A 25055-nucleotide genomic window follows, 5' to 3' on the forward strand; every position below is an offset into this window, starting at 1 on the left:
CTCTTTGACCATCCTTGGTCTAAGTCCATAATGCTTGGCCACACTCACATCAATGGCTGGGTTTCTGTTCCATCCCACAGAACTGCACTGGCAAGATGGAGGAGTTCTTTCTCTTTGGGTCTTTGTTGGAGGCCACCATGATCGACCGGAAGAACGGAGATAAACCTATCAACTTTGAGGTCACAATAGGTTGGTATTGTGGGGAGGGGGGTGAGATGTTGTTGCATTCAGGTTGGTCTTCCATGATGCGCTGCATGAAGAATCTAGGACTGCCAGATTGAAAACTGGAGAGGGCTCCTTTACCTTTCTTTAATGGTTCTGTAGAAGAGGGGAAAATGTACAGGTTGAGTCTCTCTTGCCCTGAATTCTGAAATCCAGAATTCTCCAAAATCCAAAATTGGCCACATGGATGGCTGAGATAGAGATACCTTTGCTTTCTGATTGTTCAGGGTACATAAACTTTGTTTCATGCTCAAAATTATACAAAAATATTATGTATATAATATAGCAAAGTATATATGAAACATAAATAAATATCATGTTTACACTTGGGGCCCATCTCCAAGATATCTCCTTTTACATATGCAAATATTCCAAAATCCAAATTAAAAAAAATACAGTAAAATCCAAAATCCAAAGCACTTCTGGTTCCAAGGGAGGCTCAATATATATCATTGAATATGTATAGGATAGTCCATGTCATTGTATCCACCATAACAATGAGCCCTGGTGGCGCAGTGGTTCAATGCCTGTACTGCAGCCACTCACTCAAAACTATAAGGTTGCGAGTTCAAGACCAGCTAAAGGGCTCAAGCTTGACTCAGGCTTGCATCCTTCTGAGGAGGGAGCTAAAATGAAGACCCAGATTGTTAGCTTGCAGTTGTGAACCGCTTAGACACTGCTTAGGCGGTATGAAGTGGTATATAAATGAAGCTTGTTTGTTTTGTTTGTTTGACAGTCAAAGCTGGACAGTGAAGACAGTAGATAGGAGGAGGGTCAACACCTTAGAAATCTGGTCCTGGAGGAGAATTTTGAGGATACTGTGGACTGCTAAGAAGACCAATAAATGGGTCTAAGAACAAATCAAGCCTGAACTCTCCTTCACTAGAAGCCAAGATGACTAAATTTAGGCTCTTGCACTTTGGCCATATCATGAGAAGACGTGACTCACTAAAAAAAGACAACCGTGCTTAGTAAGGTAGTAGGAAAAGAGGAAGGCTGCATTGCAGGTGGATGGACTGCAGGTGGAAGCCATGAATGCTCTGGGTCTGCAAGACCTGAGCAGGGCTGTGGATGGTGGGATGACTTAGAGGTCTCTCATTCATCCGAATATTCCAAGGGCAGCTGAAAGCCCACAGTGAAAGAGAGTAGGAAAGGGGCAAAGTCAAGGGAAAATTGGGGTCCGAATCATATGATTCCATGATTCTAGCAATAGCAACATCAGCTTCATTTATATACCACTTCATACTCTCTAAGCAGTCTCTAAGCAGTTTACAACTGTAAGCTGACTCTACTCTTGGGGCAACCGAAAACCCACAGCAGATAAAGGATGGATTCAGAAGGAATTTGGGAAGAGAATACTCCAGAGGCAGCCAAAAACCCACAGAAGATATAGGTCAGATTTGGAAGGAATTTGGGGTCAGAATACTCTTGGGGCAGCCCTGAGTATTCTGGCCAGTGTAGTCAAGCCCTGGGTGGCCTTGGGCAAGTCACACTTTAACAACAACAACAATAATGTATTTATATCCTGCCTCTCCGATTGGATCGAGGTGGCTTCCAATAAAAATAAACTACAATACAGAATATAGTAAAATACCCAATAAAACCTATTATCCCTCCCTCCAACAAAACACTTAAAATATCCAATTAACAGTAACAATGGTAAATAGCACCCAATGATAAAATAACAGAAGACAATGGGAATCCTGGGTGTTATTCACAGGGTCCATATTTCTCATCCTCATTGGGAAGCCATGTTGGCAAACCTCCTCTGAACAAATCTGGTCAAGAAAACCCCATAATAGGTTTGCCTTGGGGCCGAAATGACTTTAAGGCGCACAACAACAAGGGGTTCCGCGTCTCAGGTAGTCCTTTACTGTTTGGTGGCAAAACTGGAGTGCATTCCCTGCACACAGACCCCAGAGAGACCTAGAAGGCAGCATTCTCTACTGCTCAAGGCTGCCCTCAAACCTGTGGCATCTCTTCCTTGTCTCCAAGGCAATTATGGCAATGAGATTGATGGGATGTCCAAGCCCACCATCAGGAAGAAGAAGGAAGGTGGAGATGGCAACGAGGAGGAATCGGAGCTGCTGCAGAATGAGAGCGAGGAGGAAGGCAGGGATGATGGAGAGTTTGTTTCGGTGTCCGCCACGCCACCCATGAAGCCTCTGATCACCGACAGGCAAGTGAGCCCAGTGCAAAAACACTGGTGCCTGAAAAGGGAGGAAGAGGAGGAGAGGAAAGAGCCATTGGCTTCTATTTTCCTGCCTTTCCTGCCTCCCTTATTTGCAAAGTTCGGAAAACTTTCCTCGTTGGTCTATGGTTCATAGAATCGCCCAGCCAGCCATGGCCAGGAAACCTTTCCAGGCAGTGTTTAAGCTGGAGGCAGCAAGGAGGAATTCTAACCATTTTATTCCTTCCGCATGCAAGTCTTCTCATGCAGAAATATTATTTCCTGCACAAAAAGGGCTGTTTTCTGTGCAAAAAAGGTTTCCTATGCGCATCAACCACGTCCAAGTTTGATTGAACAAATGCTCAATTAGAGCATTTTCTGTACAGGAAATAGTATTTCTGCACAGAAGTATTATTTTCTGTTTAGATAAATAATATTTCTGTGAAGAAATACTGTTTCGAAAAGGCTGTTTTCTGTGCAAAGGAGCCACATGTACATTTTGTGCAGAATAAACGACAAAGCTTCTCATCTTCTAGGATTCTTCTCACTAGAGTGTTTTGAACATTGAACATTTTTTCAGAGTTTCTTTCTATTGCATTTCTTGTGCAAACCTGAGGATGATGTCACCTTTGTGCAACCTTCTGGAAAGTTCAAGCATGTGTGCAACAGTGTTTTTAGTCATCAGTGTGATTCTGGTCTCAATTTGCTGTAGCTTCAGGGCTCTTCTTCTCTGTTTGTGTGCCCCACAAGACCATTTTCTGTCACACCGGTGGGTTTTGTCACAGTCTCAGGGCCCACCGGTTGCAACAGCAGAAGTGGGGTACGGTTGTGGCATGGCAGGAGGTTCAGTCTAATATATCTGACCCCACTCTAGTGGCAAATAAATCGTCCCCATCATCCCCTGAAGGTGCTGTTCTCCTCCTTCTGTTCCAGGAACTATTTCCACTTGCCGTATTTTGACAAGAAGCCGTGCATCTACATCAAAAGTTGGTGGCAGGACCAGAGAAGGCGGCTTTACAATTCCAACATCATGGACAAAATTGCGGACAAGCTGGTGAGGATCCTGACTATTTTGGGGGTGTTGGGGTATTGGATGGCATCCTAGCAGGGAGGGTGTTCTGAGCTGGCCCTGGCTGCCATTCCAGCCCACAACCAAAGTCCATTTGGTACCAAAACGTGACACACACCAGTGCTACCAGACAAGATTTGTAGGTGGCAATGAATGCAATAGCTGGTCTATAGCAGAGAAACACATCACAGCCCTTGAACAGATGGATTCCAGCATCCTTTTGCAGCAAGTGGCAGAATTGGGCCCCTAGGTAACTAAGCCTGCATCTGCACTGCAGAATTAATACAGTTTGTCACTGCTTTAACTGCCATGATATGGGATTCTGGGATTTGTAGCTTTGTAAGATACTGTCGGTCTTCCGTCTCTACAGATTCTGCATTCGTGGATTGAACAAACCACAGTTTGAAAATATTCACAACACACACAAAATTAATTCCAAAAAGCAATGCTTGATTTTGCTATTTTATATAAGGGACACCATTTTACTATGTCTTTGCATATAATAGGACGAGCATTCACAGATTTTGGTATCCACGGTGGGACTTGGAACCAAACCAAGTGCCCACTTTAGTGGTAGTAATAGTAGTAGTAGTAGCAGCAATAATACCACATTGGCTTTAATGGGACTTGAGCGTCCACAAATTTTGGTATCCATAGGGGAGCCTGGAACCAAACCTCAACAAGGACCCATTGTATTTTGCCTTCTCTGTATGGGCGGACTGGTGTCACAACAAATCCCAGATTTCCATAGGGTGCAGCCACGGCAATTAAAGTGGTGTCAAACTGCATTAATTCTGCAGTTTGATAGCAACCCAATTTTGTATGGGGCATCCCAGAGTCAATGCTCTAGATTCCTTAAAGTAGGTGTCTTGGCTTGAATGCACATTCCCTCTCCCTGGTTGAAACCCATGAAAGATGGACTCCCAAGATTTGTTGAATGCAGATGCAAACAAAAGAAATATGCAGGCATGACCCATCTCCCATCCTTATACCTATGGTCCAAAACACACTGCAGAAATAATCCAGTTTGAGACCACTTTAACAACCCTGGTTCACTGCCAGGGAATCCTGAGAATTGTAGTTTATTGTGGCTCCGGAGCTCTCTGAAAGAGAAGGGTAATGTCTCACAAAACTACAGTTTCCAGAATTCCTTAGCATTGAGCCAGGGCAGTTAAGGCTGTCTTCAACGGGATTATTTCTGCAGTGTGTTTTGGACCTATGAGAAAAGAACAGGGAGGTTGGTAATGAGAAGGTTAATTCTACCCTTGAACATCCAGGCTAAAATGTAACTATCTGGCAGGGCCTACCTAACACAGATGAACCCTGGATATGGCCATGATACTGGCAAGGACTCTAAAGGCCATCTGCTTCATAGCAGATGATAAGCTAACTGTAGTGGGACATCCTAGGGCTCCATTGAATGATCTCCCATGATGCTTGACAAAGGTTCCACACTGCTGGTTCTCTCTATTGAACAATGCTTTCGGTCTTCCAGGAAGAAGGCTTGAACGACGTTCATGAAATGATCAAGACAGAGAAGCCCCATCCCGAACGTCGCCTCCGAGGGGTCCTGGAGGAGCTGAGCAGCAGTTGCCTGTGAGTTGAGGAAGGTCTTGAGATCTGGTCCCCATCCCATAAGATAGAACACGTACCCGGAATTACATAAAATGGCTGATCCATATCCATGGATTTCTTTTCCACAAGCATCAATGGTCTGAAATTTTTTTAAAATATAAATTCCAGAAGGCAAACCTTGATTTTGCCATTTTATGTAAGAGACCCCATGTTACTATGCCGTTATATATAATGGGGCTTGAGCATCCATGGATCTGGGTATCCACGGGGATTCCTGGAACCAAACCTCAGTGGATACCAAGGGCCCACTGCCATTCCAACCGGGCTCTGAATAGGATCTGAAGTGTGTGTGTGTGTATTAGAAAACAATCTTTATTATACACACAATAAAATAATCCCCCTTTTCCTTGTATTTTCTCATTCCCTTCCATATCCTCCCTGTCCTCCTCCCTAACCCTTACCTTGTTAATTTACATTATTGTAATTTCCTTTACAGCATTTTCACATATTTTCCTCTTTCACTTTCTATTTTCATCTCCACCTCACTGTTTTATATACATATTTGTTCTTATTTTTAAACAGTATGCATTCCTTACATTATATTCTCTTACGTTCATAGGAAATTCTTCTTTCAACTTTACACTGTAGTTTATATATTAATAAAGTATTATTTCCATATCTATTTGTTTAATCATCAATTGTTTGACCTACTACAATACTTCAATAATGGATCCCATATCTGTAAAGTCAAAAGTTTTCATGGCCGGCATCCATCGTTTTTTGTGGGTTTTTCGGTCTCTGTGGCCATGTTCCAGAAACGTTTCTTCCTGACGTTTCGCCGCATCTGTGGCTGGCATCTTCAGAGAAAGGATTCCAGCGACAGATTGCCAGCCACAGATGCTGGCGAAACGTCAGGAAGAAACTTTTCTGGAACATGGCCACAGAGACCGAAAAACCCACAAAAAACGATCCCATATCTGTTATTCTTTAATTAGAACATCTCTCATTAACATTTTTAATTTGTCCATTTCAATCACATCTAAAGCTTTTAAAAGCCACTCATCTACATTTGGGGTTTCTGGTTCTTTCCAAAGCTTTGCAAATACAATATTGATTTCAAATTTCTCCTCTTCTCTCTACCTTCTACCATATTTTATAGGCATAATTCTAGTTCCAATCTTATTTTTATTTGGTATACAGTGGTGCCTCGGGTTACGAAATTAATTCGTTCCGCGGCCGCTTTCGTAACCTGAAAAGCCTTCGTAAGCCGAATTGCCATAGGCGCTAATGGGGAAAAGCCGCGTTTCGTGCGAAAAAGCCGAAAAAAGCACCAAAAATTTTCTTCGTATCACGAAAAAACATTCGTAACTCGGAACAATGATTTCCTATGGGATTTTTTCGTATCCCGAAAATTTCGTAACCTGGGTATTTCGTATCCCGAGGTACCACTGTATATCTTGTAATGTTTTGTGTACATTTTTCCAATATCTTTTTGCTTTGGGACAAGTCCACCACGTATGATAAAAGGAGTCTATTTGTTGGCATTTCCTACAGATTCCTTCACTATTTTTGTAAATTTTAGCCAATCTGGATGGATTAAATATCATCTGTACATCATTTATATGAAATTTATATAAATTTTTAAATATTTTCAAGCCGCGGATGGTTGAATCCATGCTTAAAGAATCCATGGATACGGCGAGCTGACTGTATGCATTTGTGTGTTTGTGTTCTTCCCTCTCCTGAATTTTGTTGGGCTCACGATTCTCCTCTCTCTCCACTTCTGTCCCACATTCGGTTCCTGCAGGCGCTTTGTGACCCTCACCAACAAAGACCAGAACCATTCCTCCCGCACGCGGCTGGACCGGGAGAGGCTGAAATCCTGCATGCGGGAACTGGTGAGCATCTCTCCTGGGAGGGAAGGAGACGGGTCTGTTGACGGAAGAATGCCGAGAGAAGAGCTCAGGGTGTTAGGTTCAATCTGCTCTGGAGGTTTCCCATGTTGTAACCTCAAAAATAGGCTCATAGAATCATAGAATCATAGAATCATAGAGTTGGAAGAGACCACTAGGGCCATCCAGTCCAACCCCCTGCCATGCAGGAAATCCAAATCAAAGCATCCCTGACAGATGGCTCAGCATTTTGGAGAGCATCCATCTGAAATCAACCCTGGACTGGGTTCATTTCTGCAATAACATGGGTCCCACCAGCCATCCCTGGTCATAGTGGGAGAGTGATGTCCTTCATTGTTGGGCCATTAGCGCATGGTGACCAGACATCCTCCCTTTCCAGGACATGCCCTACCTTTCAGCCTTCTGTCCAGGAAGAATCCCAGAAAGTCCTCCGTTTTGAGCATGACTAAGAAGCATGGATTTATGTTTATATGAGTGGGATTTCAAAGCTCACGCTGCCAATTTCTTTCTTTCAGTGAGTCTCAAAGGTGCTAAAAGATCTCTCTACAAATGAGTGGGATTTGCTTGCTTTTATTTGGTCGTGCACCACATTTTTCTTGAGTGTCCAACATTTTGCAGTGCCTTGTCCTCCTTTGCAGTCAGGACATCTGGTCGCCCCGCATTAATGTGGAAATAATAATTTGGGCAATAGTGCAAAGAACAGTTTGTTTAGTCTTCTTTTGCTAGACTGCATGCATATAGCAGAGTTTAATCCAGTGGTTCCTAAACTTTGGTTCTCCGGGTGTTTTGGACTTCCCCTCCCATAAGCCCCAAACAGTTTGACTAACAGTCAGGAATTCTGGGAGCTGATGTCCAAAACTCCTGGAAGACTAAAGTTTGGGAATCACTGGTTTAAACAATGAAGGGTGTCATTATTAACACAAATTAACAGAAGAGCAATTGACTACAGAAAGTAACTTTTCAAAGCTCTGGTCACAGCCCGTCTCATATCCTCTTCCTATCCTAATGTCTCATCTCTTCATCTTCCTTCCTCCTTCTCTTCATCATCTTCTTCATTATCATCTTTTTCTCGTTCCTTCCTTCCTCCCTCCTCCTCTTCTACTTCTTCTTCATCATCTTCTTCTTCTGTTCCTTTCTCCTTCTTCTATTTCTCCTTCTTCTTGGACTGGACACTATCCAGGAGACCATGGGCCAACAGGCCAAGACCATGCGATCCCAGGTGAAGAAAACCACCATCCGGGACAAGCTGAAACAATCCCAGAACTTCCTGCAAAAGCTGCGCTTTCTGGCGGATGAGGTGAGGACTGAGTCCATCCATACCTCGTTTAGGATGGAGGGTAATTTAAGTTTCCTAAGGCTTCAGCCTTTGGTAAGGAAACAAAAATATTAAAATGTCAAAAATGTCCAAGCCAAGCCTCTTAGGGTCTAGCTTTAAATTAGCAGAGTAGCAGAAATGTGCTCTTGTCTAACATTGAAGTTTATCACATGAAGGAGATCGGGAGTTTATCCCATGAATATCCCAGGGAAAATGCGTTATTATGTGTAACGATTTCACACGACATGGTCACAAAGAAGCATTAACGCACATCTTTTTACTTTTGGGAGTTCAGTGACAATGCATTTTTGATATCACTTTGTTTGCACAATTGTGTATGATAACCGTTCATGCAGTTACTCGCCATTTCCGCTTCATTGGCCGGATGCTTTGAATGTGCTTTAATCTCTTTTTAATGTCGAAATCAGCCCCAGTGTGATAAACTCTTATGCTTCCCGAAGGACTGAGACTGACATAGAAGCGATATCCTAATCTAGCAGGTAAAAAGAAATATGTATCTCGCCATCTTTCCAAAGAAAGTTGAAAGAGGAGGAAGATGGAAAACACCAACAGTTGAAAATCTCTTTAGAGAATGTCTCTTAGGGATGTGATTCTTTGCTAACTCCCTTCTTTTTGTGTTCTGTGTCTGTCCTCCATCCTCCAGCCGCAACACAGTATCCCAGACATCTTCATTTGGATGATGAGCAACAACAAGCGCATTGCGTACGCCCGCATCCCCTCTAAGGACATCCTCTACTCCATCGTAGATGAGGAAACGGGCAAAGACTGCGGGAAAGTGAAAACCGTCTTCCTGAGAGTGAGCCAAAAGGAAGGGAGGGAATAAATATTTGCTGTTATTCATTTATTTTATTGGGTTTTTTCCCCCATTTGTTTATTTCATTCTTTTCAGGCTGCCTTTCTTCCAGAAAGGAAGCCAAGGCGGCTCACAAATAAATACGTTTTAAAAACACATTACAATAAAAACAATTAAACATTTCAAATAAAACTAAAGAAATGATGTACATTAAAATTACAATACTCATACCAGATAAAAAAACACTCCTTATAAAAGCCATCCCATGATTATACTGTATATTAAAAGCCTTCATGTGTATGTGTTTTGCATTGCATCTTCACTGCAGAAGGAATTCAGTTTGACACCACTTTCAGTGCGGTAGCTTCATGCGGTATTATTATTATTATTACTATTATTATTAAGCCTTATGGGGACAATGGGGGCTTGCTGTCTGCGGGTGCTTAAATCCGCAGATGGCAAGTCCGCTGATAAGGAGGCCCTGCTATACTGTGATCCTGACTTTCATAATTCTGACATTAGCATTGAATAATATCCTTTGTAATTTGGACTAGAACCTAGAGGAGATTCTCTATCCCTTGACACGGAAGTCATCAGCTGCCATTGGGTACAAGTGGTTTTAAGAAAGGCACTGTGTTGAATTGTGGAGTTAGTGCTTTGTGGGTTTTCAAAGTCCAATCTGGGAGTGGCTTGGGAACTTTGATGTATAGTTGCCCCTCCAAGTCCGCAGACTTGAAATGTGTGGACTTGGAAATCCGCAGAGCGGCAACCGCTATTAGCTTTAATGGGACACGTGCCCACAGCACGTGCCCCACATGCACGCACCCTATTCAAGCCTATGGGGCTTGTATATGTACAAGATTTTGAATTCATGGGGGGGGGTCCAGAATGGATCCCCCACAAGTTCAAAGGGGCGACTCTACTGTGTAAATGCATTCTTCTCTCTTCCTTGGCCCTTGGTTGAACAGAGATAATGGTTTCCTGGCACACTACACACATTTCAACACTGTCCAACCCCCATCCCCATGAGGATGCCCTTGACCCATTCATCGCATCCCTCTCTGCTTCCCAGACTACATCCCCATAGTCATTCATATGGTCACCTACTCTCCTTGGCTTTAGGCAACATCCTTCCTCCTGCCTTTGTCCCCCAATAACCATCCTTAAAACTAGACTTGCCAGTTCATCTCCATACCAACAAGGTTTTGATTTTGAATTGACATTCTCACACACAAACAGCTTATATAGGTCTATCTCTGGATTCTCAGCTCAAAACGTGCATCTGAGGAAGGCGAGGAAGTCTATGAAAGCTCATGCTGCCAGCTTCTTTCTTTCAGTTAGGCTCAAAGGTGTGACAGGATCCATTTGCGTCCTGATTTTCCACATTAAAATGGCTATGTCTTTGAATTCTTGGCCCTTCTCTGTCTCAGTTACCTGGGAAAAAAGGCTTTGGACCAGCCGGCTGGACAGTGCAGGCCAAAATGGAGATCTACCTATGGCTGGGACTCAACAAGCAGCGGAAGGACTTCCTGGGCGGCCTGCCCTGCGGCTTCGAGGAGAAGAAGCTACTCAAGGGACAGGGCATTGCAACTTTCCCACCCATCTGCCTCCTCTACACCAGTAAAAGCACCTCTTTCTTGCTTTCAAGGGTATTTGGGGGGCCCTTCGGTTGTGGAATGTCCTCGCCTTGGAGGACCAGCCAAGGCTGAAAAGAACCTCATGGTATTTATATTGATTCAACCTCTTTATCCATGACTTGGATGAAGGCTTATCAGATGACTCCAAATTAGGAGGAGTAGCTAATACTCCAGAGGAGAAGACTAAAAGTCAAGTTGAATATGAGTCAACAGTGTGATGCAGCAGCTAAAAAGGCCAATGCAATTCTAGGCTGCATCAATAGAAGTATAGTGTCTGGATCAAGGGAAGTGATCCAAAGGAGAGGATCAAAATACAAAATGACCTGAATAGATTAGAAAGCTGGGTCAAAACTAACAAAATGAATTTCAGCAGGGAGAAATGTAAGGTACTGCACTTAGGGAGAAAAAGATGAAATGCATAGATATAGGATGGGGAGCACCTGGCTGAACGAGACTGAATGTGAAAGGGATCTGGGAGTCCTAGTAGACCACAAGTTGAACATGAGTCAACAGTGTAATGCTGCAGCTAAAAAACACAATATTCCCAATGAGTTCTGACCAAATCAGACTATAGTAGTACTATTACTTCCTTCAGTCTAGTCACTATTATTATTATTATTATTATTATTATTATTATTATTATTATTATTATTATTAACCTTTATTTATGAAGCGCTGTAAATTTACACAGCGCTGTACATGCCATCTTTTTAGTTAGACGGTTCCCTGCCCTCAGGCTTACAATCTAAAAAGACAAGACACAGAAGGAGAAGGGGGTGGTGGAGGGAAAGGGTAAGAGGTCCAGCAGTTCCTCTCAACCTCCGAGGCCTGGACCAAGGCAGATGGACTGAAGGGAGGGCTTGGCTTCATAATGGATGGTTAATCATTAACCAGGGAAAATACATACTCACAAGTAGGATAATACATATACAGTACATAGCAATACAGGAAATGGATCGATAAACAGCCAACAACAGAACATCAGATAGTAAGCGACAATTATGCAATGCCTGGGAAGGCTTCTCTGAATAGGATGGTTTTCAACTCCGTTTTGAAGCTGGTTAAAGAAGTGATGGCACTATACTCCTATTGATGCATCCTAAAATCATATTGGCTGCATCCCTTAGTTTAGGAACAGACACCAAGAAGGCATGTCTTCTGGAACCATACCTTTGAAATTGGTGGAACCAAGGAAGAATCATCACCTGAATATCTTAAAACTTAGGCAGGCTCCTATGAGGATATGTAGTCTTTCTTGCTGTCGACATTTCTAGGGGCTCAGCCTTGGTAATAAGCCAAGGCTTTAGGGACCCACGCTGAACCATCCCTGCAAATGCCACCTCTGTATCTCTCTTCCCCCAAACCAAGCCAGTGACTTTTCTCTCTTTTCCTCCATCCACAGAGAAACAAGTCTTCCAGCTCCGAGTCCACATGTACCAGGCCAGGAGTCTCTTTGCTGCAGACAGCAGTGGTCTTTCTGACCCCTTTGCCCGGGTTTTCTTCATCACGCAGAGCCAGTGCACTGAGGTAAGAGGAAGGATGCCTTGGGAACAAATGCTGGGTTTGGCTACACATTCCTTTTTGGGTACTATTCAAGATACCATATCCATCTTTGGATAGCTCTTAGTGTCAGGAGGAATTTAGGACCACCTTCTTCCATGGTTCCCTGCAGATCAAAATGGTAGAGGATTTTATTTGGAAGATCTTCCTTATGTTTAGTCAGAATCGCCTTTCTGGTCCTTTGAATCCACTGGAAGAAGTCCCACCCTCTGGGACACAGAAGGGAAGCTGTCTTCATCTTCCATCTTTATAACCCTTCAAATATCTGAAGACAGTTAACATATGATGCAGCCAGTATACTCCTAGGCTGCATCAATAGAAGTACAGTGTCTAGATCGAGGGAGGTAATAGTGCCACTCTATTCTGCTTTGGTCAGGTCCCACCTGGAATATTGTGTCCAGTTCTGGACATCACAGTTCAAAAAGGATGTTGAGAAGCTAGAGCATGTCCAGAGGAGGACCACCAAAATGGTGAAGGGTCTAGAAAACATGAAACCCTATGAGGAGCTACTTAGGGAGCTCGGTAGGTTTAGCCTAGAGAAGAGATGGTTAAGAGGTGATATGATAGCCCTGTTTAAATACTTGAAGGGATGTCACATTGAGGAGAACAGGACACAATGGAGCAATGGAATCAAGCTACAGGAAAAGAAATTCCACCTCAACATTAGGAGGAAATCCCTGACAGTAAGAGCTGTTCAACAGTGGAACACAATCCCTCAGAGTCTAGTGGAGTCTCCTTCTTTGGAGGTTCTTGTACAGAGGCTGGATGGCCATCTGCCAGGAGGGCTTTGATTGAGAGTTCCTGCATGGCAGAAGGGAGTTAAGATTGGATGGCCTTTGGGGTCCCTTCCAACTCTAGGATTCTAGGACCCCTCTCACTCTTCTTTTCTCCAGGCTCAACACACCGAGTTCTATGACTTTTTTGTTGTAAGGTGCATTTGTTTTAAAGAAGTGTAGAGAGGAGATCCTGGGAATGCAGTGCTTCCTGTAGAACTTAGAATCATCTGTAGAACTTAGCAAGAAGCTTGCTAGATATTTGGCAAACTGTGTTGGAGATGAGATGGGATGTCAGGTGTGCTTATTCTTTTCTCCTCCTTCCTGTCCAGGTCCTCAATGAGACACTTTGCCCCACCTGGGACCAGCTGCTAGTCTTTGACAATGTGGAGCTGTACGGAGAAGCCCATGAGATGAGGGACGACCCTCCCATTATCGTGATTGAGATCTATGACCAGGACACAGTGGTAAGAGGCACCATGGGCTTGGAAGGGAACTGTGCTGGCATCCAAGACAGCAGATCCTCTCTGATCATGGAAGCTAAGAAAGGTCAACCCTGGTTAGGACTTGGATGGGAGACCAGCAATGAATCCAGATGCTGTAGGCTCTATTTCAGAGGAAGGAACTGGCAAAGCCATCTCTCAGGATTCCTTGCCTAATAAAACCTCGTTGCCATAAGTTAACAAGCAACTTGAAGGCACATGCACACCCATTTCTGCAAAACAAGGGAAGGACTCCCTTGCACCTTTTGCAAATTGAAGTTGTTTCACATCTATCCTTGTCCGGATTATCTAATTCATCTAATTTCAGTCCTGTGAATTCCCCTTCCCTGCATGCTTCCTGACGGCTCTTCTCATTTTAAACTCATTATACATCATACTGTTCTTAAGAGTGGAGCCCAAAGCTTAGAACAGTTCCATTTATGGATTACAGTTCCCAGAATCCCCTTGGAAACAGGTTCAGTGGCCTTTTTGTATGGGAGGTTCTGGGAGATGTAGTCCAATTTAAAAAATTACTTTTCTAAACCCTGGTGAGGACCAAATTAGATACTAAGCAGCAGAAAGGATCTTCTTAGACATCTGAAGCTTGTTTGTACTGCAGATTGTTCTACCTATTTTGTTTTAATACGCGCATCCCTCCACAGTTGTGGCTTTGATATTTGCAGATTTGATCATTCACGGGTTTGATTGATATGTTCTCTCTAGGAATATCTAGTTCCTCCAGTGCAACTCTATGGTCAAATTTAACTAAAAGTTGCACTGAAAGACCTAGAGATTTCTAGAGAGACTACTCTACTCGCCTTTGTAGCTCCTCCAGCACCATTCTATGGCCAATGTCTATCCTAGAGATTCCTAGAGAGGTGTCCTCTTGGGTCAAAACATGGTGATTTTTGTTATTTGCCTTTTTTTCCATATTCACGGGGCACTTGTGCTCCTAACCCTAGCAAATATGGAGGGACAAGTGTATTTATTATAAACCGCTTTGGGCCCCATGTTCGGTGAAAAGAGGGATGTGTGTGCCTTCAAGTCACCTGTTGACTTATGGTGACCCCATGGATTTTGTAGGGTTTTGCCAGTTCTTTCCTCTGAAACAGAGCCTTTTTTTAAAAAAAAATTCTTTATACAAGTTTACATCCATCTAAACAACATATATTATATATCCGCTCAGTTACATAAATGGCATGTTCTTTCAGTTACATCAAATTTGATTATACTTTAACCTAAACCTTAAAAATTATTTTAAAAATGTGTTTTCTTGCTTTGTTGTACCAAAATAATTGTTGCACATCTTCTTCTACATGTGTGACTTCCCATTTCATCCTCTTCTGAAAAGGGATCTTTCTGTTTTTTGCTCGGTTTCTTCCGCTTTCTAGCTTATGCCATCTACCTTCAAACAATAATTATATAATATCTCTATTTTAAACCTTCTCAATTCATTTTCTCTACTAATATATTCATTTAACTGTTTCTCTTTTCTCCTTTACAATTTCGGTCATGAATATTACCCTACTTTGTTTTTCTTGCATGTGTTATTTACTGCGTTCTCGAATGATAATACAGTATATGTAATAGAGCCTCATCTTTGGTGGCAGTCTCCCCTCCAAGGACTAACCACAGCTGACCCTGCTTAGCTTCCAGGATCCAGAGTGTTATATATGTGTCTTTGGGTTGCCTGTCAACCTATGGTGACCCCATTTAACAGGGTTTTCTTAGGCAAGGAATCCTCAGAGGTGCTTTTGCCAATTCCTTCCTCAGAAATATAGCCCAGAGCGCCAGAGATTAATTGATGGTCACCCCTCCAAGGACTAACCAGGGCTGACCCTGCATATTTTTTTTTAAAATTAAATGAATGAATGTGTAAATAAATGAAACTAAAAATGCCTCCATGCCTCCGTTGGTATCCTTCCAGGGCAAGGCGGACTTCATGGGTCGAACCTTTGCAAAGCCCGTGGTGAAGATGTCGGATGAGGAGTACTGCCCACCCCGCTTTCCTCCCCAGCTGGAGTACTACCAGATCTATCGGGGCAACTCCACCGCCGGAGACCTGCTGGCTGCCTTTGAGCTGCTCCAGGTAACGCCATTGCCAAAATCCACATATAGAGGGAAAGGGAATGGAACCAAGAGGAGTTAGAAGGGTAAGGTGAAGAGAATCATCTTGCAAAATTTATCCTAGGATGCAAAGCCTAGTTTGGGGTGGGCATCCCTGGTGCAGCAGTGAATTTTGTAGAAGAGCTTCTCCTCTCGACAATGTCTGCAACAAGAGCTCCAAGGAGAGTTCAGAAACGCAGGGGACTCGTTTGCATGCCTTCAAATAGGACTCAGAAAATTACATGCCTGCTTTGGAGTAGCCTTTCTACCTTTGCAGGGTGACCAGGCATCCTCCTTTTCCAGGGCATGTCCTACATTCCAACCTTCTGTCCAGGAGGAATTCCAAAATGTCCTCCATTTTGAGCATAAGCACACTGAGTAGTTTGTTGTTCCCCTTCAATAAATTTGTCTACTTGGCAGCCTGTCCTCGCTGCAAATTGGGGAAATAGGATGGATCCTTCTAAAGATCTTTTTCCCAGGAGTGGCAACAGGCAACACTCGCACCCAGAGCTCAGGGCACATTTGTTTCTCAGAGGGAAAAAGGGCAGCAAATGTGTTAGGCAATGGGCTGCTTGAAGACACAGTGCAAATGTTGAAAGGGTTTTGTTTTTTTCCTCTTAAATTCAGCACAATGGGCAAATAAAAAGAATAATTTAAATCCAAATTCAGTCAAAGATACCATTTTAAACATTGGTCTTGCTCAGAGTTCTGTAGGTATATTGCCAGCCAGGAAGGCATGTTGATGAAATTCATCAGAAAAATGCAGTTCACTATGTAATAAAATACAGCCTGTGTGATATAGCCATAAATAAACCATATGAAACAAATTTATATTTAGTGTTTTTATCATTTATTTTGCAATGGCCTACATTTTTCTTGAGTGCCCTACATTTTGTGGTTCCTTTGAGGTTATGGCCTTTGGTCACCTTGCCTTTGCCTTGTTTCCCTCTGTTTCTCTTTTGCCTGAAGAGTTTCTTCTTTGCTTTGTTACATCTCTGGATCTGCTTTCTTTGTCCTTCCTTTCTTTCTTTCTGTCTTGCTTCTGTCTTCTCCCAGCTTCCGTACAATGATGAAGAAATCAGGAGGGCTTTGCGGGCAGCCACTGACTCTTCTTGTGTCAAGGTGCTCCCCAAATTGGCATGGACCATGCTCAGAATCACTGAAAATGACCCCTGTGATGCTCTGGCCCATCAAACCTTGTATTCCTTAATCTGAAGATGTGTCTGCTGAGGTTAATGACTCCCATGTCAGTGAGGCAGTGAATCTGCTCCAGGCTTTAGCTCAGAGTTCTCCATGGTGCTGAATCATATCTCCTGAAATAGATTCAGCACATTGGAGAGCTCTATTATCCCTTCCTATAACCTGGAGTGGATATGGGAACTATCAGCTATTGCTGATAACCGTATATTCTCCCCTATTTCTATACCCCATTTTTACGACCCTCCACATTTGCAGCATTGACTTTTGTGCATTTGATTATTTGCAGATTTGAGTAATATGTTCTCTCTAGGAAGTTCTAGGTCCTCCAGCAATACTCTGCTAGAAATTAACCATAGAGATGCACTGGAGATTCCTGGAGAAAACACTTCTCTAGGCTTTTGTCGGACCTCTAGCATGGTTCTACAGTCAACCTCTGGCAGATGTTGACCAGAGAGTTGTGCTGGAGGACCTAGAGATTCCTATAGAGGTGTTCTCTCAGGTAAACATATTGCAGTGTTCCCTCTTTCATGGGGGTCCTGTACTCCTCATCCCAATAAATGTGGAGAGCCAACTGGGCATCAGCAGCTCTCCTTTTCCATTGCTGCATGAACTGGATTGCACAGGTTTTGATAGTCCCAACGGAGTTTTCCTTCACATTTCCCATACAAGAATGAGAGAGGGGCTTTCCTAGCATGCAGATAACCTCCAAAGCTTTTGCATGGCTGGTATCTCCTGGGAGGAGGTGCTACCAGCTTCCCCTAGTAATAATTCTTATCTCTCTATCCCCATTTCGAACGACAATTTGTTGCTGCTTTTAAGTACTAAGGCAGCTATGACTTACATGACTTTATGAATGAGAGAGTCTTCCAACAGCCCTGCTCAGGTCTTGCAAACTCAGGGCTTTGTGGATGGAGTCCACCCACTTGAAAAGTGGCCTTCCTCTTTCCTACTGCCTTCCACTTTTCTGAGCATTTATCACATGCATGGTATCATCTCTGGAAAAACTTGCCAGCATGTTCAAAACCTCTCCTCTTGCTATAACAGATCTTCTCAGGGGGGTCTAGAAATGTTAGTAGGCTGTCATTGTTATCTACAGGTTAGAATTTGCAAGACAACTGCATCACAAAAGAAGGAATGTGAATAACAATACATCACAGTATGCAAAGGAATTTTGCAGCGGATTTGAGACTAATTAAGCACCTAAAATGTTCCTCATGCAGAAGCATGGAAGCCTCTTGAGACATTCAATGTTCTCTTCCTAACAGAGGGGTTTGTAGCCTCACAGGGAAAGAGACATCCTGGATCGCAAAGAAAGTTCCTTCCTATGTTGCCAATGGAATTTAAATTTTATTTCTGGGACTTTGCATCTCTTTCTTTCCCAGAGGCCACATGGCTGGAAGCTTTACAACATGGATATCCCTCCATATATTTATTTATTTCAAGGACTTGAAATAAATCTATACCATCTTAATCCAGATCAACAACAACAACATCTTGACCAAATACAGACCTGCATCCACACTGCAGAAATAATCCAGGTTGTCACCACTTTGGGCTCATCCCCACTTACATTTAAACCGGTTTGCAATTCACCTTCACTCCGTGTTGGTGAATCGATTCCAAAAGGTCCATCGTTCCGACTATGAAAGTGGATCTTTTCATTATCCCCTTGTGATCGTTTCTGTTTTGGCACAACTGTCATCCCACTAGTTTGCACCACTTCAGAATGCAAGTCAGTCATCTGTGCGTCATCAGTGACCTAAGCAGCAGCCTGGGCAGCCCAGCTTGGGATCTATATATAAAACTGATAGAAGATTCAATTCATTGGGTTTGCAACTACTTGCCTCATTGATTGCAAGTAGCTGCAAAGCCAATGATTTGAATCTTCTATCAATTTAATTAGGGGTGGGGGTGGGGGTGGGGTGGATCTCCCAAAAACTGAGGAGGGATGATAAAGACCCCTCTGCCATGAGTCCCTCCCCTCCAGAAGGATGCGATTCAGATCCGTCGTTCCCACTTGTTGAACACACTTCGGAATCGCTTCTTTTCAAAAGAACAGCCAGGAAACTAGCGTCTGGAAAAAATGAGTTTTTCATGTTTACCTCGCTTTATCGTGACAGAAATCGATCAAAGTAAGATCAGAACTAGTTTCAAATGGGAACGACAGTCATATCACCCGATCAGTGATTCACTTTAAATCATAGTGGAAACGAGCCCTTTAACGGCCATGGCTCAGTGCTATGGAATTCGACGATGTGTAGTTTGTTGTGGCACCAGAACGCTCTCTGACAAAGAAGACTACATATTTCACAGAACTACAGTTCCCAGAATTCCATAGTACTGAGCCATGGCAGTTAAAGTGGTGTCAAACTCCATTATTTCTGCAGCGCAAATGCAGCCTTCCACTGTCATATGTTTATCTACAGGTATAATGTTTTTTAACATCTTTGCTTGATGAAGAAGTCTGTGGAGCTTCAAAAGCTTGCAATAAAGTCATCACTGTTTTATGGATTTGGGATGTTATTGTACTGATCAAAAGAGGTTAGTCCAGATTAGTCTCAAAGGTGCGACAAGAAGATCCCTTTGCATAATGATGTCCCAGACTAACATGGCTATGGAGTTTCTCACACAAAGGAGATCAGGAGTTTATCCTGCAAATAACCCTGGGAAAATCCCGTAATTACGCAAAACAATTTCACACAACATCGCACAAAACTCACCATGAAAATGGTCACACACAAAAAGCATTAATGAGGATCTTTTTCACTTTTGGGATTTCATTGTCATTGTCACTTTATTTGCGCAACTGCGTGTGATAATCATTCATGCAACTATTCGTCATTTTTGCTTTATTTGCAGGATGCTTTAAATGCGGTTTAATCTCTCTTTAATGCCCAAATTAGCCCCAGCGTGATAAACTCCGGTGTCTTTGAATCTCGGTTGAAGTGATGTTGGCATTATATTCTTCACAAGTAAATACACAGGCAGTTTGTTTGTTTGTCCCTGATCAAGGACCAGAAATTATCTGGAAATGATAAGGATAAAGCATCTAATGGCTTTATCTCCACTTTTGGACTCTCAGATCTTTTTTTTTCCCTATCAAAATATTCTATGACTTCCAATTTTCTTCTCCAAATCTTGGGCAAAACAAAAACAAACAAAACCTTGGAAACTGAAATTTTCCAAGCCATGCAATTGGAAAAAAAGCAAACCTGATTTACCCAAAGCTACAACTTTCTGGAATTGTGGTTATGATTATGATGGATTTTAGACCCCCCAGTGAAAACCTGTCATTGGTTCCCAAACTTTGGTCCTCCAGGTGTTTTTGGACTCCAGTTCCCAGAAATCCCAGCCAGCCTGGTCAGTGGTTAGGGATTCTGGGAGCTGAAGTCCAAAACATCTGGAAGACCAAAGTTTGGGAATCACTGCTTGTAGATGCATGAATGGAAAAAGTTGCCCTCCCGATGGATGGAGCCAGATGAAAACATGGTGGTAGCTGCCAATGTTGATGGAGGCGATGGGTAGCAGAAGAACAGGGTGGTTCTCATCCCTCTCTGTCCTCTTTCTCTCACCCAGATTGGCCCAGCTGGGAAGTCAGACCTGCCTCCCATCGATGGACCCACGGACCTGGATCGGGGCCCCATCCTGCCCGTGCCGCTTGGGATCCGTCCCGTGTTAAGCAAATACAGAGTGGAGGTAATCTAGATTTCTTTGGTGAGTACTTCTCTCCATAGAGATTAGGATGTTGCAGATTAATTTAAAACCAGAACTTTATAACCAGAATTTGCAGGGCGACCCAGAGCCAATTGGAAAGGAAACATAGTTTATTAGCTGCAGCCTCCCCAGAAAGAAATACATCCAAATTACTGGGGCCCAGATTTCAAAGTGAACCAAGCTTTTATAGTACTTTGGAAAAGAAAACAACAAGTTACATTTCATTGGCTATATATGAATTTAAACATATACACCCCTTTACATTTCATTGGAGGTTCAAACATTACACCTATGTCTCTATCCCTCGTGGGGTATCCATCAATCAAACTAATATCTATATGTTTTGTTTCAGTGTCCCCAATCTGTCTCTTGCAGTATTTCCCTTTATTTGGGTTAGAATCCTGAGTTAGGAGCCATTTCCAAATTGTTTTACATTCTAAAAGAGGATTTGACATGACCTGCATTCGTCAATCCTAACAACCTTTGCTCTCAATACATTTCATTACTATAATTTTTCAACTCGTCCTGAGCATAAGTAAAATTGCAATTCAAATCTACCTTCTACATTATATGTCCTCTTTCTTTCTTTCTTTCTTTCTTTCTTTCTTCTCTAGCCTGCCTTCCTTCCAGTATAGGGACTGAAGGTGGCTAACAAAATATAAAACAGCACCAGTTAAAAACAGTACAAATAAACAATTGGAAACATTTGGCCCTTGAACACCAAAACCAGGGATGAGAGACTGTTATTGTGTAATGCATTGTTGCTGTTGCTGTTGCTGTTGTTGTTGTTGTCATGTCTACAGGTCCTAGGGTTTTCTTGGGAAGAATTATTCCAAAGATATCTGCCATTGTGAAGTCGAAGGCTTTCACGGCCAGCATCCATGCCAGCTTCCTCTGAGGATGCCAGCCACAGCTACTGGCGAAACATCAGGAACAAATTCTTCTAGAACATGGCCATGTAGCCCCAAAGCCCACAAACAACTAAAGATCTACCATTGCCTTCTAAAGTGAGAGAGTGTGATGTGCCCACTGGGTGTTCATGACCAAGTAGGGATTCAACCCTAGACCACTATTTCATGCTGGCTTAGGTTGCTGCCACACTGCAGAATTAATGCATTTCAGCTGTCATGGCTCCATCCTACGGAATCCTGGGATTTGTAGAGCTCTCTGACAGAGAAGGCTAAATATCTCCACAAAACTACAAACCCCAGAAATCCATAACATTGAGCCATGGCATTTAAAGCAATGTCAAACTACATTAATTCTGCAATGTAGATGCAGCCTCAGTTTTCATTACAAGATTTATTCCATGGAGGCTTACCCTTGCCTTCTTCTTGGGCTGCATCCACACTGCAGAAATAATCCAGTTTGACACCGCTTTAACTGCCACGGCTCAAGGCTATGGAATTTGGGGATGTGTAGTTTGTTGTGGCTCCAAAGTTCTCTAACAAAGAAGACTAAATATTTCACAAAACTATAGTTCCTAGAATTCCATAGGATTGAGCCATTGCAGTTAAAGCGGCGTCAAACTGGATTATTTCTGCAGCGTGGATGCAGCCTTCCACTGTCATATTTTTTCAGTTAGTCTCAAAGGTACCACAAGATCTCTCTACATAACAACAACAACAACGATTACATTTGCACCATCCACACCACAAATCCTCCAGACCTCCAGGTACTGATTCCAAAACCGTCTCCTCTTCTACCATTGGCGCCATCTCAACCTCTGCTTTGTCCTCCCATCTAGATCTTGTTCTGGGGATTGAGGGACCTGAAGCGAGTGAACCTGGCCCAAGTGGACAGACCTCGAGTGGACATTGAATGTGCCGGAAGGGGAGTCCAGTCGTCCCTTATCCAGAACTACAAGAAAAACCCCAATTTCAGCACCTTGGTCAAATGGTTTGAAGTGGTGAGTGTTTCCCTCCAGGAAAGCAGCAAAAGAGTGAACAGGGAGGAGAAATGGAAGCATCTCTTATTTATTTATTCATTTATTTAAATGTTGAATTAAGGCGGCATGGTTGTTATTAACTGCCATCAAGTTGCCTTTACTCATCATGGAAAGAGGTGACTCACTAGAAAAGACAATACACTTGGCCCTCCACATTTGCGGCTTTGACTTTTGCAGATTTGATTATTTATGGATTACATTACTATGTCCAGTCTAGGAATCTCTCAGTCCTCCGGCGTGGCTCTACTGGAATTTGACCATAGAGTCATGCTGGAGGACCTAGATATTCCTAGAGAGAACACTTCCCATGGCATTTGTAGGTCTTTCAATACAATTCTATGGTCAAATTCCCTTGAATGTTGACCACAGAGTTTTGCCAGAGATTCCTGGAGTGGTGTTCTCTCAGCTTGAAAAACTTGGTAGTTTCTTATTTGGAGTTTTTCCACTTTCATGGGGGTCCTGAGACCTTAACCCCAGTGAATGTGGAGGGCCCACTGTAATGCTTTGTAAGGTAGAAGGAAATAGAAAAAGAGGAAGACCCCATTTTAGGAAACCACAATCCTGAGTTTGCAAGATCTGAGCAAGGCTGTTGAGGATAGCATGACTTGTAAGGACTCTTTCACATTGCAAAAAGTGACGGGAGCATAGCAGGATGCTCCCATTACTACCATGCAATTGCTTGAAGATTATCAGATGATGCTGCCATAATCGTGTCATTATCCCGCGAATAAAGTAATTTTAGTGCTGCTTTTCATTCACAAGACTTTCCCGTGAATGAAAAGCAGACCTAAAATTTATTTGCGGGATAATAACGTAATTATGGCAGCATCACGTGACGTTGTCTGATAATCTTCAAGCAAGTGCGCTATAGTGACGGGAGCATCCTGCTATGCTCCCATCACTTTTCACCCTGTGAAAGTGTCATTTATGGGGTTGCCATAAATCAAAGTTGACAACAAATTTGTGTGAGACTGGTTTTACTGTATGCTGCCTTGAGATCTCCATATAAAGGCTATGATAAAATGTGAAGTCGAAGGCTTTCATGGCTGGCATCCATAGTTTTTTTGTGGTTTTTTCGGGCTATGTGGCCATGTTCTAGAAGAGTTTATTCCTGACATTTGACCGGCATCTGTGGCATCTCTGAAGATGCCAGCCACAGATGCCAGTGAAACGTCAGAAATAAACTCTTCTAGAATATGGCCACAGAGCTAAAAAAAAACCACAAAAAACTAAGGTGTGATAAAATATTTAAGCAATAATAGGCCATATTTTTGGTATGTTTTGATCTTCCTATGCTTTTATTTGCTTTTGCTTTTATCTTGTAAGTGGCTTTGAATCCCAGATTTGGGAGTAAGGCAAGTTATGAACAGAATAATAGGCTACAGCAAAATGCAAGGTCCATCTTGCCCATCTTCTTCTCCACAACCAGCGCCAAGTCCCTTCTGTTCCTTTGCAGGATCTGCCCGAGAACGAGCTTCTCCATCCCCCCTTGAACATCCGCGTGGTGGACTGCCGGGCCTTTGGGCGTTACACCTTGGTGGGGAGCCATGCGGTCAACTCCTTGAGGAAATTCATCTACAGGCCTCCGGATAAGAAGGCTCAACACTGGAGCGCAGCAGGTAAACCATGAGCAATGGAGGGAGGGACCTGTCCTGGACGCTGGAGAAATGGAGGGTCCTTGTAGTAGAAGTTCTGACCTAGAAATGGATGCTACTCCAGGCTTCCCTTCGCCTTCATTGGTAGGGTTAAAATTTGAATACCTGGAAAGTCCCAGATTTACTATTGAATAAAAATGTCCCAGCCAGCTGGGCCAGTTGAAGAAGTAAATCTCAGAAAGCAATCTTTAGGGCAGTAAAATCCAAACAAAAAGTGGTTGAAAGTCTCAACACATCCGGGTTGCATCTATATGCAAAATTAATGCAGCTTTACACCACTTTAACTGCCATGGATCAATTCAATGGTATGAAATCTTGGGGTTTGTAGCCTTGTTAGATATTTAGCCTTCCCTGTCGGAGTGCTCTGGTGCCACAGCAAACTCCAATTCCCAGAACTCCATCAGATGGCAGTTAAAGCGGTGTCAAAATGCATTAATTCTGCAGTGTGGCCTCAGAGACATTTTCCCCCTTTTCGGTACACCTTCAAAGGTGAAACGCTATTCCCAGAGGCTTCCATTAGAAGCAAATTCACTCTTTGAGGAACACAGCGGGGGGATTGGGAAATCCAGAGCAATTGAGAGCCAGTTGGTGGTGCATGCAGCCTTTGCCAAGCCTGTTCTATACAGTTACAATTGTTTGAGATGATAGCTGAGTCCTGGAGCATCCATAACACTTAATGGTGCTCACATGTCCCAGTATTTGTGTGTTCTTCCCATCCTTCTAAGTTTTCTGTTCCAAGGCGAGGTCCTCCTATATAGTTTTCTTTGTTTCCCCTCCACATCTGTATTTTCACTCCTTCTTCTGCTGTGCTCTGTCTCACCTGGCTGCAGAGGTGTCACTAGGGGAGGGCAGGGGATTCAGGCTCCACCAGGTGACAGCTCAGAATTGGGGTGAACACCTGG

At 43.0% G+C, this 25055-nt stretch overlaps 2 protein-coding genes across 7 annotated transcripts in view; both read left to right on the plus strand.

Moving 5' to 3' along the window:
* Positions 1-25055, plus strand: part of LOC121919802 (otoferlin-like) — a 243689-nt gene that overhangs the window by 128768 nt on the left and 89866 nt on the right. The window lies entirely within an intron of this gene.
* Positions 1-25055, plus strand: part of LOC121929589 (otoferlin) — a 104779-nt gene that overhangs the window by 38797 nt on the left and 40927 nt on the right. For all 6 annotated transcript variants that reach the window (XM_042465304.1, XM_042465330.1, XM_042465294.1 and 3 more), the window contains exons 14-27: positions 81-189; positions 2218-2401; positions 3326-3446; positions 4957-5057; positions 6844-6934; positions 8130-8246; positions 8929-9081; positions 10509-10698; positions 12118-12242; positions 13381-13515; positions 15458-15619; positions 20413-20532; positions 22298-22459; positions 23955-24117. In XM_042465304.1, the coding sequence (XP_042321238.1) occupies positions 81-189; positions 2218-2401; positions 3326-3446; positions 4957-5057; positions 6844-6934; positions 8130-8246; positions 8929-9081; positions 10509-10698; positions 12118-12242; positions 13381-13515; positions 15458-15619; positions 20413-20532; positions 22298-22459; positions 23955-24117 (1933 nt within the window). The remainder of the gene's footprint in view (positions 1-80; positions 190-2217; positions 2402-3325; positions 3447-4956; positions 5058-6843; positions 6935-8129; positions 8247-8928; positions 9082-10508; positions 10699-12117; positions 12243-13380; positions 13516-15457; positions 15620-20412; positions 20533-22297; positions 22460-23954; positions 24118-25055) is intronic.

The sequence above is a fragment of the Sceloporus undulatus genome, chromosome 1, assembly GCF_019175285.1.
Source record: "Sceloporus undulatus isolate JIND9_A2432 ecotype Alabama chromosome 1, SceUnd_v1.1, whole genome shotgun sequence".
In the NCBI taxonomy this organism is placed as follows: Eukaryota; Metazoa; Chordata; class Lepidosauria; order Squamata; family Phrynosomatidae; genus Sceloporus; species Sceloporus undulatus.